Genomic DNA, 12,618 nt, shown 5'->3' on the forward strand with positions numbered 1-12,618 from the left:
TGAAAGCTAAAAAAATGCAATGAAAACATTTAACTTTTTTCTTCACATATTTTTGTCACTTTTGTGTCAATATGTCAAAACAAGGATGAAAATCCTTGTTTTCGTCAATTTTTTGTCACCATTTTGTTGCTTTTCTCAAGATCTCTTAGATTTGCTCTTAGATTTGGGTAAAGACAAACTGGAGAAATGCACTTGGTTCAGGCGGGGTTGAGAGGTGAACAGACTCATTACATAACGTAAACCAGCCCTTTTATTCTTGTATCAACCTTTTTTTTTTTTAAACAATACAAAAAGTAAATGAAATAAAAAAGGGACATTTTATTCACAAAGATCCTCATGTCACAGGTACTCCAAGACACATCCTTTAAACGGCCATTCCAACCACAAATAAACAATAAACAAACACGTGTGTCTTTCAGCCGCTCTTGGTTCTCTCGTTACACGTGGCTTCCTCATGTTTTGAGATACGACTGAACAAAAAGCACCCGATTACAGATTACTTTAGTTCACATCCAGGAGCATTCGAGAAAAGACATATTTGGGTCTAGGGCTGGGTACCGTTACATTTTCTTCGATACTGGTGATTTAACAATACTTGGATTTCTATACCGATACCCGAACAACATACGATACCTACTCTGAAATATTTGTCCTCTAGAACCAGAAAACAGAACAATGATGTGTGGAAGATTTTGCCCCCCCCAAAAATGTCTATATCCTTTAATCCTTTAATGCTGTCCCTGGACCAACAGCACCAAAACTTGGATCTAAAGTTTGTTTTTTACCTGCTTCCCATGCTTTCATTTCTTTGACATCAGTAGAACCAAACCCTCTTTTCCAATACCAGACTGGTATTGTTTAACAGTACCCTGCCCTAGTCTTGAGGAAGCACTTAAAGTGCAGATGAAATATTACACTTGGGGGGTCATTTACTAAGTAGCACGCACTACAGTGGATCAGCAGCAAAGTCTTGACTACTTATCAGATCTGGGGTTCTGACACTGCAATAGAGGCAATAATAATGGTAAATTCAGTGCAACATCCCAAGAGAATAGCCTTTTGTATTTTTCAGCTTGCACCCGCTATTTAGCACTTGCCTTGATAAATTACCCGTGAGGTTTGTTAAAACATAGTTAACACAATTATAGGCTACAAATTTGAGCAAGTGTTTGTTAGTTTGACCTTTTTTGTGATGTTTGTTAAATAACATTTCCAAATTATGGTTAGTGTCTCTGTGCCATTTTTGTTTCACGTGGATCCGCCCAAAAAGGACAAAGTCCAGCTCCGCTGTCAGGGCAAATGAACTACCGTCCCATTGCTGTTGGTGCGTCTCATTTGGTGACTGCGCTGCCGTGCTGCTGCGCCGGCTGCTGCTGCGGCGCCTGCTCGGCTAAAGCCTGCTGCAGTCGGGTCCTCTTACGGGAGTAGTGCTGCCAGTGAAGGAGCTGCTGCTCGTCGATGAATTTGGCGCACTGAGCGTTGACCAGCTCCTTCCTGAAGTGTTCGTACTGAAGCAGCTCCAACATGTGCAAGCAGTGAGGGTACCTGAGAGACAGAGAGAGGAGTTAGACCAGGACTGAAGCAGGACTAAACCAGTGAGGGTACCTGAGAGACAGAGAGAGGAGTTAGACCAGGACTGAGGCAGGACTAAACCAGTGAGGGTACCTGAGAGACAGAGAGGAGTTAGACCAGGACTGAGGCAGGACTAAACCAGTGAGGGTACCTGAGAGACAGAGAGGAGTTAGACCAGGACTGAGGCAGGACTAAACCAGTGAGGGTACCTGAGAGACAGAGAGAGGAGTTAGACCAGGACTGAGGCAGGACTAAACCAGTGAGGGTACCTGAGAGACAGAGAGGAGTTAGACCAGGACTGAGGCAGGACTAAACCAGTGAGGGTACCTGAGAGACAGAGAGGAGTTAGACCAGGACTAAACCAGTGAGGGTACCTGAGAGACAGAGAGAGGAGTTAGACCAGGACTGAAGCAGGACTAAACCAGTGAGGGTACCTGAGAGACAGAGAGAGGAGTTAGACCAGGACTGAGGCAGGACTAAACCAGTGAGGGTACCTGAGAGACAGAGAGAGGAGTTAGACCAGGACTGAAGAAGAAGATTTTTATTTATACAGCGCCTTTCACAGACATGGTCACAAAGCGCTTTACATGAGACAATTGTACATTCACTCCACACTCGGTGGTGTAAACTACGTTTGTAGCTTCAGTTTCCCCTGGGGGAGACTGTCAGAGGCGCTTTCGCGACTACACACGTCTGCGCCAACCACTATACATTCACTCTAGAGATTAGATCGGGCCCAAAAAATCAAGCCCGACCCGACCCGAGCCCGCGGTTATAAGCCCGACCCGACCGAGCCCGAGCAATTAACGTGAATTGTCAGCCCGAACCCGAAACAAACCCGACGTACATAATTATTTATTTAAGGCTCAGATAGGTGCATCTGCACAGCAGCACCATGTTTGCGAGGTACGCGGCTACGCGCACGGCATACGTGCACGCAGCACGCGGCGCGGAGCAGCTCAATGTGTCTTGTCTCCTCTTTTCCGTCTCTCTCTCTCCTCCTCCTTCATGTTTCATAAACATCGCGCTCTACAAAAGCTACTTTTTACGCAGTAACAGGAACCAAACTGCTTATATATCCACTGTTAATGAAACGCTGTCCTGAGAGAAAGAGTGAAGAGTGATGTTCTCTGTGTGGCGCCGGTATCACAGCCTGACCATGCTGCGCCCGCCCCCCGCACCTGCACCACCTCCCTCCCGGACTCCTCTATTTTATATTGCGTATTGCCACATTTTGTATCCAATAGACTCCGCCTATTGCATAGATTTTTATTAGAGATAATAATGACATTAATTAAAAAAAGGAAAAAAAAAAAAAAAACTTGAGCCCGACCCGACCCGACATTCGGGCCGGGCCGGGCCGAGATTTCCCGCATGAGCGTCGGGCTCGGGCCGGGCTCGGGCTCGGGCCAAAAATCTAACCTCTAATTCACTCACATCATTCATCCTGGCCTATTGTGCATGTTTTTAGTGGTAGGGGAAACCGGAGTGCCCGGAGGAAACCTACGCAGACACGGGGAGAACATGCAAACTCCACACAGAAAGGCCCCGTCCCTGGTGGGAATCGAACCCGGACCTTCTAGCTGTGAAGCGAGAGCACTAACCGCTGCGCTACCGTGCCGCCAAAAGGGGGGGGGAGTGGGAGGGGGGGGCGTAATAAGGTGAATAGGCCTGTATAATGCCTTATTTCAAAGCTAAGACCTATAAAACTCATCGAAACACTTTCTAGTGCATTTTCGTTGCTTTTTTGTCACTTTTATGTTACTAGTTTGTGGATTTTTTGGTTGAATTTTCATCACACATTTGCCACATTTTCATCACTTTTTCCCCCCGCTCTTTTGTTGCATTTTCATCCCCGTTTTCGTCCCATTTTTGTTACTATTTTTACACTTTTTCCAAGAAACCTTTAGACTTGGGTAAAGCCAAACTGAAGAAAAAGTTCTGGGTTCAGGTGGAATCCAGACTCACCGCTGTACCTGTGTGAGTCGGCATCAGCTACGTTTCTAGACAGAACATTCAGGAAACGGGGTTATTATTGGTTCTATATGATATTCAAACAGGATTATAAACCACAAAACTCGCCGAATGTCGATGTGTTTTTGGTTATTTAGTGAAAAAAAAACTCGACCAAAACGTGACAAAAAAGTAACAACCAGGGGGAGATGAGTTTTGTCGTTACTCTGAACTATGGGCTGTAAACAGTTGAAAAGATTTTAGCTGAACTGGAGAAAATGTGTTAAGGCGGGTTAAGACTGAATAATCGTAACTCAAAACTGTAGAATCATGACATCCCTAGTAAGGTTGGGCGATGTCCCCTTAATTGGCCGTTGACGATGTTTACAGTGAACCATCGTGATGGACGATGATATCGTCCATTTCTCATTATAAGCATTTTTTTTAAAGACATTTACATAGCCTATATATATGCTGCATACTATGTATGCTAGGAAAATGTGAGATTGCAGGATAAATGGATCTAAACTAAACATGATTTGAACAGAGTCACGGACACGACTTTTGCAAAAGAAATGTGTTAAAACTTGTGCGTAAAGTCTGAGAGGAGAACGACTTATTCAGAGCGTGAACTCCTCAATACCAAGGCTCTTATCACACTAATACAAATGTAAATCGGAGCTTATTATTTGCATTTGCTCAATTTTAACGTAATGTTTAAGAAACAGTGGGTGAACGGGACAATATTTAGAAGTTTGCATCGTAGCTTACGTTTTTGAAGCCGCTCCACGCGCCACCCGGTCCGTGAGCTCGTAACCTCTTAACTCCTGCACCGCCTCTTTCTCTCCTCTCTCTCTTTCCTCTCTCGGTCCTTCGTGAGAATAGTCCACGCGCTCAGCTAGCTCCGATGTGAGCGCCATCTTGTCATTTTAAAACGGTTTAAGTTTCAATACGCAGCAAAGCAAAACAAAACCACGCGCTGTTAAACTCTGAACTGCAGAGAGAGAGAGAGAGAGAGAGAGCTCCGCGCGTCAGAAACAGAGCAGCTGCGTCTTTACGTTAATAATTACGGCTAACACATCGTGGCTTCTGGCAGGCTACTGACGCTAGCGCGCATATTAGTTACATCCGTGATTTAATTTACAGTGCAATCCCTGCAAAGTTTGTAGGTTTACAAGGCCTACAGAAGACCAGTGCGTGTTTTTGACAGGAGGGGGCGTGGCATCACGATGGTGGCTCTCCATCGTGATGTTGCTCATCCATCGCCGATGGACGATGACATCGTCCATCGGCACAACCCTAATCCCTAGCCGTACCAAAGTGCTGGACTCTCTCAATCAGGAACTAGAACCTACTTGAGGAACTTGGCGTAGTCGGGCTCCTTCCAGTACAACAGGTACTTCAGGTAGTTAATGAAGGGCCGCTCCCTCAGGTACCCCCTCTGAGCCAGAACTGGAAAACAAACCAACGGAAATGATCCAAGAGTGCAATGATTACAGGCCCCAAACTGAAAACCACTGGTCTAATGGTTAAGGCTGCTGCACATAAGGCAGACACTCGGCCTCAACTAATCCATTCATTGACAACTAGTCCATTATAGAAATAGTTGGCAACCATGTCTGTGTCTCATCCAATCAGGAAGCAGAAAACACTGTCTGTAAAGAGCTGGGTACCTACCTATCTACATGGTATTGAAACATCCTTTTCTTTTGGTTCCTAGCTTGATAATAAAACCATTTTCTCATTTCTACCATGAATCAATGAATCGTTTCGTTGTGAAAGGTGTATGATATTTCTTGTTTTTTTGTTGTTGATGGAGGAAACTAAAAGTGAATGTCTGCATTAGGCTCTTGGTGCCAACTCTGCTTTCTGAATGGATGAGACGCCACACAGGCACTTCTTTATGAAATTTACCAGAGCTGGGCAATTCATCAAAATGTAATTAAAATCGCAATCTCTACTTTGGCCAATCTCAATAATAATCGTCATGGGACTGTAGAACTGTCAGAATTACTGATAATTCTTCCTCGTTTTGAATGGAAACATGAAATTGGAGGAAAGCATTTGTTACTGTTTGAGCTCAGGTTTGTATAAAAGATTCGTCTAGGTTCCTGAATCCACTGCATGTCTTTATTTTTATTATGAGAAATATCGAATCAAAAATAGAGATTAGAGGTCATATCAAGGCGATATTTGGGGATTGTGCAATATCGGCTATCTAGTGCCGATAAAAGCCGGTATCTCCGGGACCGAACCCATTTTATGCATTGAAAACAGCGCAGTCTTTAAAGCGAGTCCTTCCTCAGCCTCAGGGGAACAGGAATTTATGTTTTTACAGGATCACCTGTGAAAACATTTGGAAAAATCGGTCGAAAATACCGGTCAAAAATATCGGCCAAGCATATTGCCATTTGTCAATAATAATCCAAACAAATCAGCCTTAGAAAGACCCATATTCAGTCAACCTCTAAGAGATTGATCAATATCTTCATTCTTTCTGCCGCATCGTCCAGCCCTAAAATGTACATTACATATACGCTAACTTTAAAGAGAAAATCAGGAATACAAGTTGTAATTTTTGTTGTAGTTATAGTTGTCGATTAGTTGTGTCTACTCTAACGAGCTAAGTCATTTCCTTACAAGTTCATTCTGAGTTTAGTTGAGGAAAGGCTGGTAGTGGTGTCAGACTGTTTGAAACCAGCCTTGGAATTACCGGGAATGGAATCAGAGAAAAAGATGAATAAACTAACAATGTACTCACAGTTGAGGTAGTTCGGATTCGCCAAACACTGAATAAACTCCAGCTCGGCCTGGAAACGGTTCCTGGCCTGTTCCTCTGTGGGGAAATAAACAACATTTCAATATCAGCCATCTCAAAGTTTTTTAGTGTTTTTTCCCCCGATAGGCAGTGTGGAGCTAGTGCTAACTCCCTCGGTATGCTAACCAAGGACGGATGTTACAGATTTAACGTAACTGTAGAATAGTTGAACACACACGAACATTAGTTCCTGGGTTTAAGTAAAGCTCCACTGTCTCCAGTCGTGCTTCATGGATCTTTTTCCTTCGTCACTTTTTTCATTGCTTTTTTGTCACACTGTCGTCACTCTTTTGTCACATTTTTATTGCAATTTTATTACTTTTTGGTTGGTCTTTTGTGGCTTTTTTGTCACTTTGTTTTCTTTTGTTTTTATTCTTTTGTCACAGTTTTTGATGCTTGTTTGTCACTTTTGTATCATCAGTTTTTTGTCGCTGTTTCGATACTTTGATACAGATTTGGATAATGCCAAACTGTAGAAAATGTGGTTCAGGTGGGGGTTAAGAGGTTAAGGCCATTTTAAAGCACAGGTCCAATTTTGTAAACAAATCTACATTTCAAAAGACCTGTAACAATTGCAGAAAACAAGAAATGAAGGGAGTGTGAGCCATGGAGCAAAACTGACAGAACATTTCAGCAAAACTACGTCAGCGAATGTGTTTGTTTTCTTGATCAACTTGGGACGAGAAACTAACTGAGCAATGTTATTTTCTAAACTAGATTCAATGGCTGACAGTAGAGCTGCAGACACACTGAGGTTCACGTGACTGTGATAATGTTACTGCAAAAGGCTTTTTGCCTTGACTTTTTTTTCTTTTAGCCAGAATGTACTGAATGAAGTACCGCCAAGAATACCAGCAGATTTACCTCTTACCCCCGCCTAAACAGAGTGTATTTTCCCCAGTTCAGCTTTACAAAAATCCATAGGTCTCATTTGAAAGCTAAGAACAGCAAAACTTACCTACACGGTCGTCACTTTTTTCTCTTTCTTTTTCATCTCATTTTTGCCTGTTTTTGTCACTTTTTTCTGCACTTTCCCCTCACTCTTTTGGTCACTTATTGATGATTTTTTTGTTGCGTTTTCATGCTTGATTTTGTTTCATTTTTGTTAAGTATATATTTTGCTGTTGATACATATTTTGGTTGAAATTGAGTAACAAAGATACAAAATATAGGAAAATTGTGAATCGAAACAGGTCAATCTGAAATATAATGCTTTTACAGGACATATCCTTTAAAAGAATTATAATCATTATATTTAAAGGAGCTACACCTGATTGTACAAAGAAACGGTCACTCAAATTTCAAAAAGCCATTTCCTGGTCCAGACTCATCTCAAACTTTCCTAATGCATTTACAACATCAAAATTCGAGTTTGAACCAGGTTTTACAACTTTCAGGAGGAAAACTGTCACTGTAAAAAATGCCTACGAGCCTGACATCTTATGGCTGTTTAAAGGCTTAAAAAAACTGTGTTTTTTGGATAAATGTCTGCTTTTATCAGAAACTAAAGGACAAAACTAATTTTATTCCAATACAAAAATTAAACAAATCAAGGATAGCTCCTTTAAGGCTTTAATTTCACGAAATTACATCCAATGACTTCCAATGTTTTTTTGTTTTGTTTTTATGCCAACCCTGTGTAAGCTAAAAACAACACTGCTACTGCTAAATGTATCCATCTGCAAAGTCAGTGTCAATGTGAACCATATATTACATTTTAAAACTCCATTAACTTATTTATTACTTATTTTGGAATGTGCCAGGATTCTCAGAAAGCTCAGCTGTTTGCCCGACACAATCCGGAACTCTGTGTAAGTTAGCTTTATCTCTCTTTCTCCCATGCTTTTCTTGGTCTGAAAGCTAAAACTATGATTGTGTAACAAATTGTACTGCATGCCGTCCATTACGCACTATAAGCAATTTCAAAAATAGCCCTATCCCATATCACAATCGGTTTTATTTACTTCTAACAACACAAAACAACAGCGCCGACCGTGCTAACTAGCTTTAGCTTTAGCTTTAGCTTTATCCGCCGTAAGAACTCACCCGTTTCCATGGCGACAACCGAGCTAAACTGGCCACAGCAGAGGCTAAATCAAGAGTAGGACAAAGTCTAAGAGGCAGAACGGAAACGTGGATTTATGGGGAGTTTTGTGAAGATTTCGGTCGCAGTTTACAGCCTTTACAACCGGGGACCGCAGCGCCGAGCAGCCATGTTTGACGATGGTCAGGGTTTGTGACAGTTTGCAGCGCTTTACGGCAGCCGCTGTTCAATTTTGAGGACAGCAGAGGGGGCCGTCGCACCGCAAAAAAATAGATAAAAAGTAGGAATAAATAGAAAGGCAAATGTCTGGAGCTGTTTTATGAATTATTTCACACAATACATTTACTCAATAAGAATAATCATTTCACTCAAGTAAAAAGGAATGACCTAAATAATTACCCATGTAAAAGTAAAAAAGTACTTGGAGAAGTTGGAGATGTTACTTGAGCACAGCCAGGGGCCACAGTTTTGGTAGAGCAGGTCATCTTATAATGGGAAGGTCTAGGGTTGGAATCCCAGCTCTGATGTTGTGTCCTTGGGCAAGATACTTCGCCTCCAGTGTCTGTGTATGAATGGGTGACTGGTTCCTTTCCTGAGTGCTATATATCAGACCATTAGACCATTTACCATTTTGCTGTGAGCAACTGTTTGAGCGGAAAAAAAACTCTGATTTATTTTCAATGACTCCATAAATTGTGTGAAAGAAAACATTAAATCATGTGGAAATCATGTTATTTACAAAGAAAATTCCAAGAAAACAGGAGAAAATACAAAGAAACTAAGTCATTCTAGAGCAGGTGTACCCAGCCTATCTACTTTTCACGCAGCCAACCAAGTGTCAACATCAGCCAAGCAGAAGAATAAATCAGATACATTCAATTATTTTCACTTTACAGCAATAAAGGATTTGGCGAATATGAAAATAAGTCAAATAGGGTTAGGGTAAACCCCAGCTTTTAAGAATGAAGTGCACGAGATCTACATCTGTTGATCAACATTAAGTATTTGCCGCTTAAATATTTTCTCACAGTAGAAAAGGTAACAATTATTTTTACTCCAGTAAAACACAGATACTCCATTATAATTTTACTCCATGAAGTAACATATGATGAAACTACTCTAAGAAGTACAATTTCTTTAAAAAGTTACTCAAATACATGTGCTTGAGTAAATGTAACTGAGTAGTGCCCGCCTCTGATGTTTAGAGTGCATTTTAACATGAGCAATTTTTTTTTTAATTGGACTTCAGGGAAAAATATATATCAAGAGTAAAGAGCAGTCCTATGATGGGCCACTCTAATGGCTCTCACCTATTTCAGACTTTAAAAGCTTCCAATTTTTCACAAACAAAACCTCTTCCTGAGCCTTATGCCAGCAAAGTTAGATTAGTCGCCTATTTCTTGTTTTACATCACTATGATTCAAAAGAGACCGATTTATTTTCCAATAAGAGGGGCTTCATGTCTTCAGGACAAAATGTATTTTAATAGTTACTTATTTAAGTTGCTTATTTAGTTAATTATAATACAATCTTTATTCAATGGTTATGATACAAGCCAATCATCTCAACGAGACCTCAAGAGTTTATTATTAGCGGCTGTACCATTTCAGCAGACAGTGTGCCTCTTTTTACAACACTGCCTCTACAGGCCCAAGCTGCAACTGCACTTATGGTAACGCAACACGCTCTGCGAACTGCTACGACAATACAATCACGCATCCAGATCTGAGTCCAGAGTTTTATGAAGGCTTTGCCTTGCCTGCTTGGCAATTTTTATAAACTATATTCAAACACAGACTACTGTCGGAGCGTGTGCGTGTGCGTGTGCATGTGCGTGTGCGTGTGCGTGTGCGCGTGTCAAGTCAAAGTAAGTAAAGTTTGTAATCTTGTGATGCTCAGGTACAGACTTTGAACCGGAGAAGGAATTCGGTTAATCTAAAAGCACCCGCCTATCTATTATGCAAATGACATTTTTTTAAGAATTTCTAAATTGTCAACTCAAATGAGCGTCAGCATCATTTTCAAGTCTTTAACTGGTAGAGGATCATTTAAATATGGTTGAAAAAATCTCCCAGTGATAACACTATTTTTTTCAAAAATAAATATAGTAAATATCTCAAAATCCACTGTTCCAAATGATTATGCAACTCATCGTTTTAATACACTTTAAAGCTTGTAATTAACTGAAAATGGTCATTTGTTGAATTTGCAGCATTAGGAGGTCATATTTACTGAAATCAAAAGCTATTTCAATCAAAAATATCTTAACAGGTCAAGTTATATTTTACCATAGGAGCCCTTGTGTGAAGCAGCTTCAAAATTCTTAAATAAATTAAACTTGTGAGTTTTTGGACAGTTTCTGCTTGGATTTGTTTGGATTTGTTTGGATGAAAACTGCCTCCCACCCTCATAGAAGTTTTTTTTTTGTTGAAGCTCCAAAGGTTCTCAATAGGGTTGAAGTCAGGGGAGGAGGGGGTCCACATCATGAGTTTCTCTCCTTTTATGCCCATAGCAGCCAGTGATGCAGAGGTTTTCTTTACAGCAGGACATGGTGCGTTGTCCTGCATGAAGAGGATTTTGTTCGGGAAAACACGGCTCTTCTTTTTGTAGCATAGAAGACAGTGGTCAGTCAGAAACTCCACATATTTTTCAAAGGTCATTTTCACACCTTCAGGGAGCCTAAAAGGGCCTAAAGGGGCCGACCAGCTCTCTCACCATGATTCTGTCCCAAAACATGACTCCGCCCCCTCCTTACTGACGTCACAGCCTTGTTGGGACATTGTGGCCATTCACCAACCATCCACTACTCCATCCATCTGACCATCCAGGGCTACACGGCCTCATCAGTGAACAAGATTGTTTGAAAATGAGTCTCATGTATTTCTGAGCCACTGCAGCCGTTTCTGCTTCAGCTTCAATGAACAGTTTAGGGGAGGCCAGATAGAAGGTTTATGCACAACTGCAGCCTCTGGAGGGTCCTACACCTTCATGTTTGGGAGACTCCAGAGGCACCAGCAGCTTCAAACACCTGTATGCTGCTTTGTAGCATCTGTTCTCTTAATCTGATGTGTTTGTCTGGCTGAAACCGTCCTCATTGTGCCTTTATCTGCACAAACCTGAGTGTGTCTGAATCATCCACAAATCTCTTATCAGTACGATGATTACGCTTAATCTTTCATGAAATATCTAAGGTTTTCATACCTAGACCAAGGCATTCAACTATTTCACGCTTTTCATCAGCAGAGAGATCCTTTTTCTTTCCCATATTGCTTGAAAATGATGATCTGCTTAATAAAGTGGAACATCCTTTTTCAGTAGTTTTTCCCTTAACTGGGCTTAACCTGAAAACTAATCCTCCCAGGTCTCTGAGATTAATGTCAGTGATTCAAAGAGCCCGAGACACGATACCATCCATGAGTTTCTTTTTTTTTTTTACCTTTTTTGACACAAAAATACAATTTGCATAATAATTTGGAACACAGTGTATCAAACTCATTTGGATTTACAGAATTCAGTCAAGTCAAAGCAACATCCAGACCAATGGGCGCTGGCTGCTCTGCTTTATGACCACGACACTGGGGGCCGCCATTGCTCTGCCATTGCTGTAGTACCTCCATATCACCGCTAGTTCCCCATTGAAAAGCATTGGAGTTTAGACTGCACTTAGACATTAAAAACAACTTTAACACCTGGTTTCAATTTTTTCAACACTAGACTAGGCTAGAGCTTCCTCCTGAGATAACGTTAGTCACAATTTAAGAAACCAGGCTGGTTTTCGTAAGAAGAATTTCAGAAATCTCGTACTTAATGAGGGTCAGACTGTTAGCATTGGAGCAGCGTGAGCTACACGTCACACAAGGGCCGAGTCAGAGCATGCTTCGTCAAAGCTGGGGAGGGGGAGTCTGTAAATCCACCATGAATTCCCCCACGACCGTAGTATTATGGTAAACGGGGACGAGTGAGGAGAAGCTGTCCATTTATATATACAGTCTATGATCCAGACAAGGCCTTCACAAATCAAACCTTTTTTCAAATCTCTCAAAGAAAAACAGTGACTACAAAATCCTGTTCCTTTTTTTAATGAAACATTAGAAGCATATGTACAAAAGTCTGCACATTTCACACACACGTTATTCCTAAAACATTTACATAAACAAAGCCAAAGAAAAAAGCCAAAATACATTGATGGACAATTATATTACCAAGACATATTCTAGAACATTTAATTTAC

At 41.2% G+C, this 12,618-nt stretch overlaps 1 protein-coding gene across 1 annotated transcript; it reads right to left on the bottom strand.

Moving 5' to 3' along the window:
* Positions 1-1,033: 1,033 nt before the first annotated feature.
* On the bottom strand, positions 1,034-8,561 carry med31 (mediator complex subunit 31). Its single transcript, XM_079566230.1, has 4 exons — positions 8,390-8,561; positions 6,287-6,361; positions 4,881-4,977; positions 1,034-1,545 (listed from the first exon to the last, which is right to left on the bottom strand). The coding sequence occupies exons 1-4, from the start codon at positions 8,397-8,399 to the stop codon at positions 1,332-1,334; spliced, it is 396 nt and encodes a 131-aa protein (XP_079422356.1). The 5' UTR covers positions 8,400-8,561; the 3' UTR covers positions 1,034-1,331.
* Between the last annotated feature and the right edge of the window lie 4,057 nt (positions 8,562-12,618).

This window comes from Gobius niger (assembly GCF_951799975.1).
Source record: "Gobius niger genome assembly, chromosome: 11".
Classification (NCBI taxonomy): domain Eukaryota; kingdom Metazoa; phylum Chordata; class Actinopteri; order Gobiiformes; family Gobiidae; genus Gobius; species Gobius niger.